The following is a 19,855-nucleotide window of genomic DNA, read 5'->3' on the forward strand; positions in this document are numbered from 1 at the left end:
ATTTGTGGCGGTTTTAACGATTTAATTAAATATGTTTGATGTGTTAATTGAGGGTCCAAGAATTATAATTTAATTTGTTTGATGGCCCAGTGTTTTTTTTTTCTTTTATATACATATATACTTTTTTTAATAATTGTTGTGCTCTCTCTCGCTTAACAGTCTGCAAATGCGCGCGCCCTTTCTCTGCTCTCTGTCACTCGCAATATTCCATTCCTGTTCTCTTCTTTGGTTCGCGCCTTCTCTCTCTAGTCCGTTTCGAGTTTCAAGAAGCGACGACACTAAAATAGCTGTAAAAAACAACAACGACGCAACAGCGCTGCAAAAGGTGGCAACCCTGCTGCTCTTGCACATGTAATCCGCTCGCCGACCCCTTATTATATTTTTATTAAAGAATTTCAAAAATTAAATCAAATATATTAATAATAATAATAATATGAAGAGAGGTGGGGAAAGCACTCAAACAGCTGTTTGCTCTTGTTTCAAATCCGTTTTTATGGTTAGAATGCGGTTTATACTCATATAAAAATAACTCTAAATATCGTTTTTAATAATACAATTTCCGATTTGATCTTATACTTATATACTTATACAACTGTATTATAATTCCCGATGTTAGTTTTCTTTCTTGTTATTCTTTATTTTTTGTTTTGTTTTAATTAATATTATCTTGCAATGTTATTTATTTATATTTTATTTCTTAGAAGACTTCTTTTTGATTACAATTCCCCCTCTGTTTAAGCTTTGCACTCAATTTTTTTTGTTTACCACAATTCCCAAGAATATCGGTTTTTTTTATTTGTAAATATGAAGTTGGCTAAAATATGGATTTAACTAGTACTTCTTAAGTTTCTTTATTCGAATGTTTAATAGTTAACTAAGTATTAAAAATAATCTAATAGGTAGAGGAAGATTGTGAATAGCATTATTAATTTGAATTACCTTGCTTATGCAGGGACAAGAATTTGAGTTTAAATTTGAAATCTGTATTGAGGTATTTAGAACTATTAAAAGTATGATAATAGCTACATTTCTTAGAACTATTTTACCAGATACATTTGTGTTAAAACCCCTCCTTTTGCAATCCGATAATTCCCAGCACTTTCTGGTAATTGCTAATTAACACTTGCTACTAATTGTTGACCTTTCCCCTTTCACCGATTACTATCGTTGGGCTTAATGCGTATCTAGAATATTTCAATGGTCCCCAATTACTGCGCAATTGCGACGCTGACGCAGCTATTTAACTAAACTAGACTAACTAACTGTGTAACTAACTACGTAACACGTGTGGCTTAAAGCCAGGGCGGGGGTGACGCGTCTGTCATTTAATCACAACAAACCAGATGCCTCTCTACACACGTGCTGGCTGATGAGAGTGAAAGAGAAGCAATAGGGATTTGTTATTATTATTATTTTGCTTTATAATCGCTGCAATTAATGTGCATTAATTTAGTAATGAAAGATTTGTAAAAAAATGTATTTTGTTTAATGCGTAATTATTCGTTAATTATTTGTGTGAAATAATAACTTTATTTCTTTAGTCGGGAAAATACACCCCCTGATTATATACAAATTTAATTCAGATTAGTTTTTCTTTTATATTTTTTAGTCAAAGAAACCATGACTATATTATAATTGGATCTTGGAACATACTTTGTATTCTCATTGTATATTTTTTTAACCTTAACATATATCATTTCGATCTTATCATCATATTGTTTGAAACTTGACACACATTTTATGTTGACCTTAGTTCTAATCATTTAAACAATATGACGTTTGAATGCATAAACATTTCAGAATTTTAAAAACATTCGAAATAGGTTATTAAAATCATATTCAGGTTAAAATTTTGTGGAAATGTTACTGATGTTTCTTATGGATGGGTTTAATTTTAGAAATAAAAAGATGAATACTTAAAATATACATGTTTTCATCTGTTCCCTTATTTATCAACCACTCTCTTAGATATTATTATTATTATTTGTTGTTGATGCATTTACTTGTTGTTATTATTGTTGCTGCTGTTGCGAAATTATAATTTTCAATGCCATTGTCAAAGCTGCGACGTCATCCGTCCTCAATGAATGCGCAGTTTTGAATTACACGAGCAACACCGACTAAGCAAATAACAAAGAGATATAGCTAGCTTGCAGAGTATTATTATTTTAGTCAGGAACTTTTAACGCTTCCGTCACTTCCGAACCTATAAATCAATGAAAGCGATCCCTAGGAATTAATACATTATAAATTTTGTATATTTATGTTAAAAAACAATAAAGTAATGCCTGTTTTCTTTTCATTCACCGTTTTGAATTTTCCTGTATTTTTTAACTGTTAACGCAGCTTTATGATATAGTAGTCCGATTTTCATAAAATTGTACACAAAATTTTAGATTAACATATAATGGCTATATATAAAATTTGATGAAAATTTGTTGAAAACTGGAAAAGTTATATTTCTTTCTTAAAATTTCCGATTGTTCCTATGGCAGCATATATATATGTGTATATATATAGTCCACCGATTTGCCATGCTCCGACTTTTAAATAAGTAAAATTATATAGAAGAATAACTCCATAGTTTCATTAAAATAGCTTAAATTTGTTCAAAAACAAATCTCGCACATCTGAACATATGATTCCCAACTAGTTCTAATATCCCCGGAACGAAGTGACTGCTGCCGGCCAAGTATCAGAATAGTGTTGTGTTACAAAAGTTGCAAGTCATTGTTTACAATTGTTCAAAGTTAGTTACTGATCATACATACATACATACTGATCATAGATACTTACTAATCATAGTTGCTTACTGGTCATAGATACTTACTGTTCAGAGTTAATTACTGATCATAGTTACTTACTGATCATAGATACTTAATGTTCAGAGTTACTTACTCCTCAGAGATACCTACTGAATATAGTTATTTACTGATCATAGTTACTTACTGTTCATAAAAACTTCCTGTTGAAAGATACTTATATTATACTCTTTCTAAATATAAACAAATGGAAATATTTGTATAAAACATGCTGATCTTTTCTTGTTTAAATATACTCATGATTGGTTTGGTTTTTTTAATTATTATTTATAAAACTTTTTAAAGGATATAAATTGTCTGATTGTTTTTCCAATGACTAGAAAATATTTAATTAAAAAAAAACTTTACTTCCTGTTGTATGATATTTTGTTTAAAGTTATCCTTCTTTTTTTTTATTGTCCGCCACCGTTGCCCACTTGTTAGTGTTTATATTTTAAATTCGCACATTTTTGCGCTATTGCGTATTGAGCAAAAATCAACTTTATTAATTGACCTTGTGTGTGGGCATGTGTGTGTGTGTGTTTGTGTTTGTGTTTGTATATTTGTGGGAGGAAGATGGGAAGAGAACAGAACAAAGCTCTGCGACTGCGCCGCTCACTTCATTTCGTTATTTTGTTTGAGTTTTTATTCTCTTATTTTTTCAGTTTTCGACAAAGGCAAAATCGGTCATTAAACTTTGAACCAAGTAGAGGGGGGAAAAAGGCAAATAAAATAACAGCAACAACAACAACAACAATAAGAAGACGAAAGCAAAAAATAAAATAAACTGCTGCCACTGGCATGTAAATTCTTCGCTCTCTCTTCCCTATACATATACATATATCTCTCTTTCTTTGTCGCTCTTCCTGCTCTACTACGCACTTAGCCAAACGGCACATATGTGGGGGGCGAGAGGGAGGGTGGGAGAGAATGAAAGAAAAGGGGGAGAGGGAGTGAAAGAAAGCATAAATTCTTCGCTGCCTCTTTTTTTTTTGCACAATCTTCCATTGAAAAAGTGCTTTCAAAAGCGCAATAACCGTCCATGTTTCGCCGTTTTATTATTATCACAGTCAAACTTTCTTAATAGGTACTTTTATAAGATTTAATCTAGTTGAAAAAAATTAACAAATATTTCATTATTATTTTTACTAAAAGTCTTATTTAAATGCAACGATTTCCCCTCAAAAAGTAATTAAAAACCAGATCACTCGCAAAATAAGATCAAAGAAACTTTCTTTATAGATATTATTATTTATAAATATATTAATAATAAGATACTAAATAAATTACACATTCTTTTAAGCAATTAAAATATGTAATTTATATAGTTTGTTTTATTGTTTATATATTTATAGTTAACAGAAAGTGAGGTTTGGGTTGTGGAAGTTGTCCTGTATTATTTTGATTAGTCTCTCTCTTTATTATTTATTTATTTTTTGCTAATCAGCAATACTAATGAATAAAGAAGAAGCGGAAAACGCCTACAAAGTATTTTTAGTAGACACCTAGAAAATGTGGAGCACGGACACACCAAACTGAAGTATAGGTAGTATTTCTGGTGTGAGTACGGAATATTAATAACAAAAACTTTTTTCGGGCGTCGCCACATGTTGCGCAAAAAAAAAAAAACCACACACACACACACACATGGCAAAAATATGATTTATTATTAGTTTAGTAACAGCATTTAATGTGCACGCAAAACGCAAATTGAATTAAACAAAACGGTTTCGCAAATGGAAAAAGTCACACGAGCGATTTGGGTCACCACATGACGCGCCGTCTTCTTCTTTGTGTGTTTTCTAGTGGGTGCCGAAGAGAGTATGGGGGAAGAGCGAAGAAAGTCAGTCAGAAGAAAGAGAGCACGAGCACTGAACCAGACCAACACACATTCGTACACACGCACACACCAACACCCACTACAAACACTGGCAGCAGACAGACAACCCGATTCTGACGTCAAACGGCCGCCGCGCTGATCATAAAGTTTTTCTTTCCTTTCTTTTTTCTATGTGTGGGCCAGGGTACAGTGATCTCTGCCTAAGCAGCAACCTGCAATTAATGCATGTTTTTATTTTGAATTTTAATAGGAGGCTGAATTACCTTCCAGCAGTTCACTGTTCTTCTGATGTTGCATTTTCATTATGTGGTTTTTAATTAGTTTCTTTGGAATATATTTTTGTTTATAAAATTTAATAACTTGAAATAAATTTTAATATAGAACTCGAGTGCGGTAGAGTAATTAGTAAATACTTGCATAAATAATCACCCCATAAATAAGTACGATGTTAATATTCCCAAATAACCCGGAACCAGGAGAAAATATTATTCGCTTTTAATATTTATTGACTAGGGTTGCCATCCTCATATATGTACATATTATTATTCTTTTTTTTTGGGAGTGCGTGGGTGTGTGTTGCTTTCCTTCTATTTCTTCGTTGTATTTTATTTTTCTTTTTGCTGTCGATTTTGTGTTGGCCCAAAAATAAATGATGAACCATGCAAAAAACTGTTGCTGCTCTACCGGCCGCTTAAGCTAAAAATAAGCATTAAAAAATAAATGCTCTAGAGAGCCATGCCATGCAAATGAATAATGTCAAAAGTGTGAAAAGTCAAATGTAAGCCACTCGCCTGTGACGTCACAACAAAGCGAACTAAACTGAACTGATGAACTGATAAACTGATAAGCTCTCGGTCAGTTGGCAACAAAAGGGGTTAACTCTTAACATTCGAATGCCGCATGATCGGATGCTTTGCCAAGATCCGGGGAATTACTTTGTGCTTATTTGCTTATTATTAGTCACAAAGTGCATAGAAGTGACGCACTGCATTTTTCCTATATATTTTTCTGAATCACAAGAGAAGGTGGAGATGAATGATTCGCTTTTGCGAAGACTTCAGGCTTTTAGCATTTTTTTTTTTATTTTATTTTTTTTTTTTTTTTTGGAAACTGGTTTTGTTCTGTTTTGCTGGTACATTGCGTTAATAAGTTTCTGCAGAAATTCACACGCACACACTGCTTTTACTGAGTTTACAGTGGCGGCAAATTTATAAGTACAAGTAAAGTTAGTATTTAAAGTTAATTAAAAAATAATAAAAAGGAAATGGTCTATTTTGTTATAAATTTATTCATTTATTTTTATACCCCTCCAAGGTATTTTAATTTGAATCAAAAGCTTGTAATTTTGAAGGACTCGTTTCCGACCCTATAAATCATATAGATTCTTGATCAGCATCAACAGCCGAGTCAAACTAGCCATCTCCGGAAGAAATAAAAAAAAATTTAAATTTTTAAAGGGGTTACATCGTTAAAACTTTAAAAAATTAACAACAAATTTTAAATTTTAAAATTTTTAAATAGAGTATGCAGATTAATTAACCTAATAAAGACAAGCTTAGGAACGCTTTCCGATGCATTTTTGACTGAGTTGTGAGTTTTTTAAACTTTGATTTGTCCAAAAAATGTTCATATAAAATAACTATATATTTAAACTTAAATTGCAAAGGGTATATAATCTGCGGCCTACCGAAAGGAAACCTTTCCTGTTGATTTCCATTTTCAAAAAAGAAGAGATGAAATATAGAGAGGTGGCAACCCTAGTCTCGCTTGTTGTCTGATGGTCAATTCCATTTCATTCCATGCCAATTTTCGCTTGGCAACAAAATCCCAAAATGTGAATTTTGCCGACATGATGTGTTTGTGCCGTAGAAAAACAAACAATAATAGCAACAACAGCGAAAGACCATCGAAAAAAGTAACAACATCAAAACGCTAATAATGCCACTTTCACCACAACACCAACAAAAGCAACAACAGTAATAACATTAGCAAAAGCAGAGCTTTGCTTTGTGGTGTTGTGTTGTGTTTTGTTTCACTAATTTAAATACATTTATTCTCACGTATAACGTGTATTTGCAGGGGTTAATCAACATTTGTAATTAAAATGCACACACCAAATTTTCGCCTTGACAACAGGCAAATAAAAAATACAAAAAAAAACTAATCGAAATCGAAAATCGAACTTGAAACAGCTGTCTCTTATTGCGGCTGTGTTTGGTGTGTATGTGTGTGATTGCAATGTCAGAGGCAAGGCGAGCTTGATGCAGGTGTATATGTGTGCCTGTGTGCGTATTAGAGGCGGCGCCCCGGCCAAATGTAAAAAAAAAACGAAAAAAAAAATAAAAGAGAACAGAAACAAAAAAAAAACACAAGCCAAGCCAAGAACTCGCGCCCTCTCCCGCTCGCACACATACGCATGCTTTTTGCGTCGCGTGTCGTTCACCTGCCAAAGAGCGGCAGAGAGCCAGAGAGAGCGCTCTCTCGAGAAAGCCACTTAACAGTGAGTTAACAGCTCTAGAGAGAGCCACTGAGACAGAGAGAGAGAGAGAGAGAGAGCTGGCAGCGCGTGTTTTTCTTGATTGTTATTATTTATTATTTTTATTTGCGCCGTTAGTGTATGCCGCAAAACCCTCTTCCCTTATTACCTCCGCCCCTTTGTGGCATATTTTCAATAAATAACTCAATTAGTTAATTAAATAAACACTCTTCTCTTACAATTCCAGCAGCAACCACAACTTTACAGAGGAGCGAGAAATACAACAAGGAAAAACCGTCAACATAAGTGAAACAACACCAAATGCAGTACAGTTTTTGTAATTTTTGGTTAAAACCTCGTGTGTGATTAAAAAATAATGTTTGTGCAAAATGTTGGGAAAAGCGACACACAAAAACAACAACCAGAAACATAAAACAAAAACTACGATAACTTGAAAACAGAACAAAAAATTAAACCAGCTCCAAAAGCAAAATAATCCGACAATAAAATAAAAAAGAGCAAAGCCCAAATAACGAATCGCGGAGAAAACGAAACGAAGAAGAATCGCATTGCGAAGAAAGCAAAAGAAAGCCAAATCGACAACAACAAAATACAACGCTTTTCGGTTTCTTCTCAGATTTCCCTCGCGCGCACCTCTGTGGGTGTGAGTGTGAGTGTGTGCTTGCGTGCGTGTCGTGTCGCGTCGCATCGCATCGCGTGTGTGTGTGTGTTTTGTTTTCATTAGAGCACACACACACGCCGCCCATTGTCGGTGTATGTGTCTGTGTAATTGCAATGGTAAACGGTAAACGGTAAATAAACAATAACATCAGCAACAACAACAACAACAACAGCAGCAAGAAGAAGCCACCAATAATTCAATGTGCGAGCAGTAATAGTACGCTTTTATTGTCTCACTCTTCAACACTCAACACCAAAGTGTTTCCTTTTCTTCTCTATTTTTTTTCTGTTGTAACTAAATGTGTGTTTTTTCTTTTGACAATTGCAAATAATAATTGCAAAAAGGAAACAAACAAAAAAAAAAAAAAAAAACAAAAACAAGGAGGTAAAATACAACAAAAGACTTAATATCTTGTGTTCATAATTTTAAACAAAATATCAACAACAAAAAGTATTCGACGAAAAAAAGTTCACATCAAGATATATACGAGAATATATATATTAAAACATATAAAACCATACACCGTAAATATACAATATTAATAACTTGTAAACGAACAACAACAAAAATGTAAAAAAATTACACATACAAATTATACAACAAAGTTGCAAATAGGCAAGCAACAACAACGACATAAAGGAATAAAAAGAAGCAAAGTATATAACGAAAAGCTAAAGCAAATCCGACAAAAATAAATTAAAGTTAATATAAATAATATATAAAAAGTAAATGAAAAATTCGGCAAATGTTTCATTATTTACTTCAATCAATACCAATCGCATGAACAAATAACGCAATATATGTATATATATATGTATATATATAATCACAAATATATATGTGTATATATGCATATATATAAACTAATATATAGTAGGTGTAAAGAGAAGCAATCTTCGATTCATTAATCAGCGCAAAACCAACAAACATCAGTCCCCATGTATAGATTAGAGGATACGAATAGCGGCGGCGTTATGGATAAGAATAAACAGAAACGTAAGTATTAATTATCCTTTTATTGCATTATTTAAATTTTCGTAAAAAAAAAACAATTTAATTTAATTTTAAAACTGCAAAGTATTAGGTTTATCTACAGGATATCTAAGTGTATGTTATACCAATGTGTTTCTGTTTTTTGTCTCTGAAAAAATTAACTAAAATTTGCTTAAAAAATGTTACTTATTACTAAACAAATCTGATTTTCCCTTTTATTCGGGGGTAAAAACCTTAAAACCATATGAGGATCCATTCCACGGTATTGTATCCATTGTATCTCTGTGGATAGATCTTTATAAGTTGGTCAAATGTGGACTTGGGTGTATAGAAATAGACAATACCAGATGAACTTTTATATGTGAGAGGGTAGAGCTTAGATTTGTTGCTGATTGACAATTTAGCAGCTAATTCCAGCTGTTACCAACCTGCAACAATATCACTGCATTCAGTCAACAGTCAACAAATATATACATATATAGTGTCAACTGTTTGCTTATCACTCAACCTGGCACTCAATGTCTTCAACATCATCGTCACTGTTTTCGCCCCAAAATCCATCGTACTGTTCCTGGTACTGTTTGAAAACCCCCCTGACTCTGGAATCGGGGATTTCCCCCATTATTTGTCACCTGGAAACCTAAAGGGGGTGAGGGGCGGGGGGTGTTCCTGTGTTCCTGATTAGCTTGGCGCCATCTGTTCATAAACTTGTCAAGTGGACGCGACAACAACTTGCTGTAATTCATGACATTAGCTTTTCAACGGGAACAGGAACCCGAGACCCCCGGCACTTGATGGTGAGTCACCTGTTCCGGATGTCGTTGTGTCCCCCGCCTTTAAATGCAATTATCGATGGAGGTTGTTTATAAATGCCATCCCCATTCCTGGGCCAAAATGCAAGTGGCCAAAACGCAAAATGTCGTCAACTATTTTTATTTTCGACCAACAGACGCGACAGAAATTGAGAGGAAAGCAAGGGTTTGGATTCGCCACGGATCGTATTGTATAGGATCGGTTTCCTATAAATAGACGCTGCTAACTAACCGACTCTATTTCTTTTTTATTCATTTATTTTTTTTGAGGGGCTCTAAGCTCATTTATCATTTAACTTTTCCATTGATTGGCAAGCGTTGAATTTCTTTGTATATAAGTAAACATTTTCTAATTGCTACAGCAAGTGTTTAGTTTGGAAAATCGAATGAGGGCATCGTATTAGAGAAATCTATTAAATTTCCAAATTAAAAGTTATGAAAACTTTAGAACTTACTTGTCTATTATGCGCGCTATGTTATAATATCTCTTATTTGAATTTAAACAATTAAATGAACTCATGTGCACACTTTCTTTGTATTTCATGAATTAATTTCATTTTATTTAAATTTCCTTTTTAATGTGCTTTTGTTTTGATTTCCTTGTCTTGACAACAGACAACGCAAAAAGGCGAAACAAAGAAAATGCATTTATATGTATCTCTGCGAGCACGAGACAAGTGCTAACTGTTTTCCCCACCCACCAGCGTCGTCTCGCTTTCCCGATCTACTTGACTTTATTTTCTTTTTACATTACTTTTTTTTATTATCGAATTTCCTTTACCTCAAAAATATGAAACTCAATTGGCGCTTTATTTCTGGCCAAATGGAAAGACAGAAATATTGCACCTTTGGTAAACAATGCAACTGGAAGAAACACTCTCTGAAAAACATAAATTTAAACCGAATAAATCAATTGTCATTCAATACGTAGGTTTGGTATCTTGATCAGATTCACTTGAATTCAATATTTATTTCCAGACTCAATGGAAAAGTTATTGCTTGTTTATTAAATATAAAACTAGGGTTTGACTGGCTCACCAAATCAAAGCAAGTAATTAATTACAAATGTTGGTTTAAATGGGGAAAATTTTTTTACGTTGTATATTCAAACTTGCCAACACTGATCTCCTCAAAAAGGTCTTTCCAACACTGGTCTCTGGTTTATTTTAAATTAATTAAATTGTCACCGGGCATCTTCATTATCAGATCGTGATGATCGTTGCACTTCCCAATCGCTATCTGTAGATCGTTCGTGTGATCCAACAGAAATTCAGCATAAATACAGAATAAAAGCTAAAGAAAACAGCAAGTAGACGCGACAGAGAATACGGTTCCGTATAAATAAAACGCAGACTATTATACACAACGAGTGCCACCTTTGGGGCCAGTGCAGCGACAGTTTGCGTTTAATTTTCAAGCGACGCGGATCGTACTAAAGTAAAGTCTTGTCTCGGAAAGCAAAACAACTTAACTAAGCTATGGTGGAATGATTTATTTAATATAAATCCAGGAAAAACTAGAAATATAGAAATCTGAAAGTGAGAAAGTGATACAAAAAGGACAAACATCATGTCGGCAGCTCTAGTTTATTGGCATTCAACGACAAACGGCAGGGATGCTGTTGACAAGTCCCCCACCACTGATTGGGCACCTGATGGCCACCTGAACCTGAACCAGAACCACCATCAGCACCACCACCACATACACAATCACAATCACAATCACAATCATCCGCCTCATTACATCAATTATTTGGCGCAAATTGGCTGCCAGCATCGTGTCAGAAATTGGCCAACAAATGGCAATCAGGATGACGGCACTGCCGGCGCCCATCAAATCATCTCAAAATTCCAGCCAAAAAGTGCGTGGAGCAATCTTGTGGATGTGGATCAAGTCGATGGCAATCTGTTGGGAACTCAACTGGAATCATCAAGGTGTGAACTGGCGCCATCAATCTATAATTGTAAGCTAAAGGATGGGGGGGAGGGGCTACCGGATATTAATTAATAATTGGTTTACTTGAGATACAAGAATCAAGTGAAAGAAGAGCATTAAAAAATACTTTATCAAATTGTTTTAAATATTTATTTATTTATTTATATAAAGCTAGCGGTTGGTTGTAAACTAAAGGCCAACTTAGGATAATGAGCATTGGAGTTTTTAATATTAAAGTCACTGATTATTGATAAATAAAAAGCGGAGCAGATATGTAAACAAGTTTTTTATAACCTAAATGGTATCCAAATTGTATATTTTTAAAAGAAAACATTACTATCTCTTGAGGTTAAATAGAGTATATTTTTGCTTGGCTTTCGTGTTCTTTTGGCGACTTGTTTATATTCGTTGTGTCTATTTTCGTTGCACAAGCCAAGCAAAAAGGAAAACAAAAAACAGAAAAAGTGCGCAAGTGTAATGGTCAAAGTAGAGAGACTTAGGGGAAAAAAGAATTAAAAAAAGTAAAAGAATTCGGCAGAATTATGTATAGTGCTTGCATATTGTGTAATAATTTCAGTTCCGTCTGGTTCTAAAATTAAGGTAGAGCATTTATCTCTTCCTACTGCACAGTGCACAGAGAGAAAATATGAGACATTTTCAATCAATTTTAATATGATATAATGTAAAATAAACATTGAGGAAAAGGTTTATTCCTTTAAAATGTATACATTTTTTTATAATAATAAAAGACAACATTTTTATCTCTTTAAAGATAATATAATAATACAATATTAAATAACTAATTAGCTAAACAACAAAGCTTTAGCTAAAATATGTACTTCTAAAAATATTTATATATTGTTATAAAATATATACCTTTGAATTATATTTCTATAAACTATATACTATATACAAGTACAGAATTACTCCCCATTTCCTTCAGTGTACCTGCCTTAAACCCTTCTCCGCTCTTTACTCGATCTTTTATCACTATTTTGGCAACTCTTGGCGGTGACGGCGTCAGGTGTGCCCCGAAAACAGGTGCATTTCTGCACCAAAGCGATTCGGTCAATGAACCAGCACATTAAGCTTTATATACACTCTGTATATATATATATATATACTGATCTGATCTAATACCGCTTTCTTTATCTCTTTTATCCTTAGTATCCGCTTATGGGTCCAGCGCGGGCAGCGTCGCCGTCGATGCAGCGCAGGGCAGCGGTAGTGGGAGCGGCGGCGGCGGTAGACAGCGTCATGCCCCGCTTTATGGACGCTTTGTTGCCGAGGACGATCTGCCTGCCACGCATCGAGATGTCATGCATCATGTGAGTATCAAGAATTTTTAAATCCAATCCAAACATTCCCCCTACTTTCTCTTAGATGCAAAAGTTATGATATATATATATATATTTGTTTTGAATTATTTGAAAATATTAAACTGTAGTATAACATTTTAATTGCATTTAGAAATTACTCAAATAAATATTTAAAGAAAATTTAATCAAACTTTTGACAAGCCTTAATGTGGTAAAATAAATGTCAGCTTAATTTGATAAATAAAACTAATATAAAAACAAGATATAGTAGTCAGATTTTTATAAAGTTTTACACAAAAATTCTAGAATAATATATAATGGCTATATATTAAATTTGATCAAAATCTGTTGAAAACTGGAAAAGGTATATTTTTTCTTAAAATTTTCCGATTGTTCCTATGGCAGCTATATGTATATATGTATATATATAGTCCACCGATTCGTCATCCTCCAAATGGTATACGAGTAAAATTATATATAAGAATAAGTCCATAGTTTCATTGAAATAGCTTAAATTTGTTCAGAAACAAATCTTGCACATCTGAACATATGATTCCCAACTAGTTCTAACATCCCCGGAACGAAGTGACTGCTGCCGGCTAAGTATCAGATATGTGTTGTGTTACAAAAGTTGCAAGTCATTGTTTACAAGTGTTCAAAGTTAGTTATTGATTATACATACATACATACTGATCATAGATACTTACTGATCAAAGTTACTTACTGCTCATGGGTAATTACTCAGCATAGTTAATTAGTGATTATAGTTACGTACTGATCATAGATACTCACTGTTCAGAGTTAATTACTGGTCATAGATACTTACCGTTCATATTTACTTGCGGTTCATAGATACTTACACACTCTTGTGAATATGATTCCCAACTAGTTCTAACATCCCCCGAACGAAGAGACTGCTGCCGGCAACGTCTCAGATATGTGTTGTGTTACAAAAGTTGCAAGTCATTGTTTACATGTGTTCAAAGTTAGGAACTAATCATAGATACTTACTGTTCATAGGTACTTACTGCTCATAGTTACTTATTGCTTATAGTTACTTAATGATCATAGTTGCTTGCTGGTCATAGATACTTACTGATCATAGTTATATGGAGTGCAAGTTAAAAATGCAGAAATAAATATACAAATTGATTTTATATTAATTTCAGAATCATATTGATTAACTAATTTTCTAGGTATATTAATGGTACACCTAATCTCTGTAAAGCTCTTTAACGATATCAAACCCAATCACAGTAGTTGTCATATAAGGGAGGCATATAATACTCCAGTTTACTTCGTCACAGACACCACTGTACCATCACTCGACACCCAACCATATGCAAAAGTAATTAATATAATTTTTCCATTCGATTCCCATTCACAGCACTCTAGTCCCTCGTCGTCGTCGGAGGTGCGCGCTATGCAGGCCCGTATACCCACACATTTTCGGGATCCCTCCTCAGGACCGCTACGAAAGCTGAGCGTTGATCTGATAAAGACCTACAAGCACATCAACGAGGTAAGTGTTTAATTTTTTGTAATCATATTAAATAATAATATAATATAAATCTTAAGAATAATAGTCTAAAGTATATTTAGATAGTTCAGTTTAATCTTTTTCGCGGTGCAAGAAAAACCTTGGCATCCATCCCGTTGATTTAATTTAATTTTCCTATGACGATCGGAATTTTTTCGGGGGTTTTTCGTCTTTTGTCTTGTGCTAGGAGGTGAGGTGGTGTGTGACTATCTGCTGACAGCGGATATTTGTGGCGTTGAGCTGGGCTAAAGATACGTTTGTCCTTGACCCTATTTGGCGGGTCAATCGCCCCTCACACCCTGACAGTTGACTTCGATTGACGTCGTCTGCCGCCTCAGTTGACAACAGCTAAGCAAAAAGAGAAAAAAGGAAAATATATATGTATATAAATAAATAAATAAATAAATAAATAATGAAAGCGAGACAGAAAGCAGTCGAGCAACCAAAACGCACGCAACGCAACTGTCTCCTGTTTTTCCTGCCAAGTTCTAAACAAAAACAAAAGAGCCTGCAATATCTTGGCTTTCATGACAACTGATACATAAGGATATGACGATATATGATAGAGCGTCGCCCCTAAATTGCTTTTTATTTTTTTTTACCGTTGGGTGATTGTCCTCTTTTCTGGTCATATAACATATATACTTAGTTTCATGTTAATATTTATACAACTTGCACGCAAGAAGTGTGGTTCCTCAAATGGTATTAATAGGTCGATTATAGTATCCTTCATACCAATAGAAGTATTTTCCTTGAAAACTCCTTGTTTATAGAGTTACTTTCCAATTAAAATTAATATTTTTTAGGAGTATTTTCCAATTTAATTTATAATGTAGATGTACTTATGTTAAATAGTTTATAAACAAAAACAAGAATAGAAGCTAAAGTCAGCAAGAAGCCAAAGTTTGTATACCCTTAAAGTCTGTAATTGTATTTTAAAATTGTTTAAATTTCTTAAAAATAAGTACATTTATTTTTTATATTTCCCACGAATGCAAAGACAGTATTTATTATGTTTTGTGATTTAATGGCATAACGTTATTTGGTACAAATAACGTTAATGGCTTTGAGGTATTGATGTCGCTTAACAGTAAAGCGATTATTTAACATAATGACAGTCACAGTTCCAGTTACAGTGGCTATTTTTGACAGGTGCTCAGGTGCAGATTGCTCTGTTCTTGGCACACGTCACATGGCTGCAGTGACAGTTACAGTTACAGCTAAAGTTACAGCTTCAGTTACATTCACAGTTACAGTCACAGTCACAGGCTATACAGTTGGAGTTACCGATGCATTTGCAGATGTTTATGCCGTAATACAGCAATTGCCTTTTTTGTTGTCTCCGTTTTGTATGCTACAGTTTTTTGACTCTCTGGAAAAGAGAGAGGGAAAAAGAGAAGGAAGTAAGCAAGGAAGAGAGAATAGTAAGGACTTAAGAGTATCCAAGAGAGTTGCCTTAGAAGAGAAAGAAATCTCCTAAGCATTCTGTAAACCATAAATACTTTCTAAGATAGCTTAAGAAAATTAATTTCAAGAAACAAATTATAATAATTTGAAAAGAAAAAGTTGTATGTCCCTTAAACAAGGACTGCTTTTGCAGGCGTCTTTTAGGCGTTGTTGAAAAATGTTTATACTCCATTCTAACGCTCTCTAACCGCTCTCTTACACATTTGCACAGTCGCTCTCTGGCGCTCTCTTGGCAGCGTCTGCAATGTGTCTCTGTCTCGTTCTCTCCACCACCAGCTTGCCGCGTTAGCAACAACTTTTTTCGCCAAGCTGCATGCAACCTTTTTTTCTTTCTTTCTTTCTTCTTTTTGCTCCTTCCTTTGACCCGCTCCCATGCAAGGGAGAGCGTGGCGGGGGGAGCTAAGGGGCGGCCAGGAGGGGCGTCGCCCTCTTTCGCTTTCCCCCCTTTATTTTTATTCCATTTGCCGGTTTTCGTGTCTCTCGTTTTCGCTATTTTCTCATTTTGGTCGCGTTGATGAAGTGGAAATAACGGGATAACTGTCAGCTGACCAACGCAATGCAATTAATTAAATTTACCACCTGCAGTCGGGGCAATATATATATATACATATATATTTTTTTATTCTATGGGTGAAAGTGGAAGGGTTTAATTAATAAATAGCATTTGAGCGTTTCTCTTGGGGGTTTGTTTTTGTTGCGGTATTTATTTTTTTTATTTAAAAAAAGAGTAAAGAAAAATGAGTGGAAGGGTTTATAATAGTTTTACTTAGTTAAGGACAGGTGGTAATTGCTTTATTAAACCTGAAATTCTAACTTATTTGGACGCCAATTTTGTTTTTTAATTAATTAATTAATTTAGAAACTAGGGGCTTACTATAAATTTAATCCAGCATATTTAAAACTTGATGGAAAGATAATTACGGCACGCCGAAGCTTAAATACCCTTGATATTTATCAATATTTTTATATGTATATATTTTCGGCAAATTAAAATTTAAAAACTCATAACTCAGACAAAAAAGCATACAATTTAATTTGGCAAGCGGTCCCAAGTTAGTTTTTGTAGTGTTAATAAATCTGCATACTCAATTTAAAATATAAAATTTTTGAAAATTTTCACGATGTAACCCCTTTTTATTTAAAAACAAATTGAAAAATTTAGAAAACAAAATTTTCTGCCGGAGATATCTAGAAAGATTCCCCTGTTGATGTTGATCAAGAATATATATGATTTATAGGGCCGGAAATGATTCCGTCACAGCGTTTTAAGCTCTGGAAGTTATACTTTATAGTATTCCGATTTTCAAAAGTTTTAATTTTATTTGTAAAAATTTCCCGATCGTTCCTATGACAGCTATATATATGTATATATATAGTTTACCGATTCGCTTTGCCTCCGACTTATATACTAGTAAAATTATATAGAAGAATAACCCCATAGTTTCATTGAAATAGCATAAATTGGTTTCAAAATAAATCTCGCACTTCTGAACATACGATTCCCAACTAGTTCTAATATCCCCGGAACGAAGTGCCTGCTGCCGGCCCCGTCTCAGATATGTGTTGTATTTCAAAAGTTGCAAATCATTGTTTTTTAGTGTTCAAAGTTAGGAACTGATCATAGATATTAATGTTCATAGATACTTACTGATCATAGATACTTACTGTTCAGAGTTAATTACTGGTCATGGATACCTACAGTTCATACATAAATACATACTGGTCATAGATACTTATTGGTCATAGATACTTACTAATCATAGTTACTTATTGCTCATAGCTGATAACAGCTCATAGCTAATTACTGATCATAGATACTTACTGTTCAGAGTTACTTAATGTGCATTGATATTTACTGATCATAATTAATTACTGATCATTACTTACTAGTCATAGATACTTAATTTTCATTAATACTTACTGATCAAAGTTACTTACTGGTCATGCTGTTTAAGAGTATATAAGATTTATAGGGTCGGAAATGATTCCTCCATTGTATCAATATATCAATAAAAATATATACAAGTATTATGACAATATCGCTACATAATTATATATTAATTAGATTTAATAATATATGAATAATAATAATAAATTTGTATTTATAGGTTTACTATGCGAAAAAGAAACGCCGTGCCCAGCAAACGCAGGGCGATGACGATTCGTCCAATAAAAAGGAGCGGAAGCTGTATAACGATGGCTATGATGACGATAATCACGACTATATAATCAAGAATGGCGAAAAGTTTCTGGATCGCTACGAGATCGATTCGCTGATCGGTGAGATAAATGAAAACTAACTTGATTCATTGAAGTTTACTAAATTAATTATGTTGCACAGGCAAGGGCAGCTTTGGTCAGGTGGTGAAGGCCTACGATCATGAGGAGCAATGCCATGTGGCGATCAAGATAATTAAGAATAAGAAACCGTTCCTAAACCAGGCACAGATCGAGGTCAAGCTGCTCGAGATGATGAATCGTGCGGATGCCGAAAACAAATACTATATCGGTGTGTATTGTTTGCCACAAATGTATATGGCATATATTTTATCCTTTCGTTCTTACAGTCAAGCTCAAACGGCACTTTATGTGGCGCAACCATCTGTGCCTGGTGTTCGAGCTGCTCTCATATAACCTGTACGATCTGCTGCGGAACACCAACTTCCGGGGCGTCTCGCTGAACCTCACGCGCAAGTTCGCCCAGCAGCTATGCACTGCGCTGCTGTTCCTCAGCACCCCCGAACTGAACATTATTCACTGTGATTTGAAGCCGGAGAATATCTTGCTGTGCAACCCGAAGCGTTCGGCGATCAAGATCGTTGACTTTGGCAGCTCCTGTCAACTGGGTCAGCGGGTAAGTAGCACCAAAATCCTTACCAAAATCCGTTTTTAATATATTGTATCCCCTTTTTAGATCTACCATTACATCCAGTCGCGATTCTATCGCTCACCGGAGGTATTGTTGGGCATTCAGTATGACCTGGCCATCGATATGTGGTCATTGGGTTGCATTCTGGTGGAGATGCATACCGGCGAACCGCTCTTCTCCGGTTGCAACGAGGTCGACCAGATGAACAAGATTGTCGAGGTGCTGGGCATGCCGCCAAAGTACCTGCTCGATCAGGCGCACAAGACCCGCAAGTTCTTTGACAAAATCGTGGCCGATGGCTCCTATGTCCTGAAGAAGAATCAGAATGGACGCAAGTACAAGCCACCGGGATCCCGCAAACTGCACGATATTCTTGGTGTGGAAACTGGTGGGCCGGGTGGCCGACGTCTAGATGAACCTGGCCACTCTGTCTCCGATTATCTCAAGTTCAAGGATCTAATCCTGCGCATGCTCGACTTTGACCCCAAGACAAGGGTCACGCCCTACTATGCCCTGCAGCACAACTTCTTCAAGCGCATGGCGGACGAGGCGACCAATACTAGCGGTGCGGGCGCCACAGCGAATGCCGGCGCTGGTGGCTCTGGTTCTAGCGGAGCTGGCGGTTCCAGTGGCTCGAGCGGACCCGGAGGCGGAGGTGTTGGCGGCGGAGGCGGCGGCCTGGGAGCAAGTAATAGCAGCAGTAGCGGAGCAGTCTCCTCATCAAGCGCAGCAGCCGCTGCGGCGGCGGCAGCAGCAGTTAGCTCATCATCAGCCACAGGCTCCTCTGGCTCAGGAACGGGATCTGGAGTCGGAGGCGGATCCTCTGCGGCGCAGCAGCAACAACAGGCGATGCCCCTGCCATTGTCCCTGCCGCTGCCACCACATGGAGGTCCCGGCAGTGCGTCGGATGCCCAGTGTCATGGTGAGTACATTACTGGTCATCCAGTTACATTTGGAATGATACCCTATTTGGAGTCAATCAATGTGTCGATATTATGGTGAACAATCAAAGGTCCCAAAGTGCTATCTGTAGACTATTTACGTGTTGAATGTATTACCGCAAAATTCAAGACCTTTAATTAAATAATTTTGTTCGAATTAAATACAATTTAAGGAGTTAA

The 19,855-nt window shown here is 35.3% G+C and overlaps 1 protein-coding gene across 12 annotated transcripts in view; it reads left to right on the forward strand.

Moving 5' to 3' along the window:
* Window positions 1–19,855, forward strand: part of mnb (minibrain) — a 28,007-nt gene that overhangs the window by 1,553 nt on the left and 6,599 nt on the right. For 5 of the 12 annotated variants that reach the window (XM_086836852.1, XM_086836850.1, XM_086836859.1 and 2 more), the window contains 7 exons: window positions 7,365–8,795; window positions 12,707–12,867; window positions 14,246–14,380; window positions 17,974–18,145; window positions 18,207–18,374; window positions 18,433–18,719; window positions 18,780–19,656. In XM_086836852.1, coding sequence (XP_086692978.1) covers window positions 8,738–8,795; window positions 12,707–12,867; window positions 14,246–14,380; window positions 17,974–18,145; window positions 18,207–18,374; window positions 18,433–18,719; window positions 18,780–19,656 — 1,858 coding nt within the window. In that variant the 5' untranslated portion in view covers window positions 7,365–8,737. Of the gene's footprint in view, window positions 1–7,364; window positions 8,796–10,345; window positions 11,568–12,706; window positions 12,868–14,245; window positions 14,381–17,973; window positions 18,146–18,206; window positions 18,375–18,432; window positions 18,720–18,779; window positions 19,657–19,855 lie in introns of those variants that run through there. The other 7 variants (XM_086836854.1, XM_020952667.2, XM_086836856.1 and 4 more) reach the window with 2 other exon arrangements.

Source organism: Drosophila serrata, unplaced genomic scaffold (genome assembly GCF_035046125.1).
Source record: "Drosophila serrata isolate PLE 108 unplaced genomic scaffold, ASM3504612v1 contig_293, whole genome shotgun sequence".
NCBI lineage: Eukaryota > Metazoa > Arthropoda > Insecta > Diptera > Drosophilidae > Drosophila > Drosophila serrata.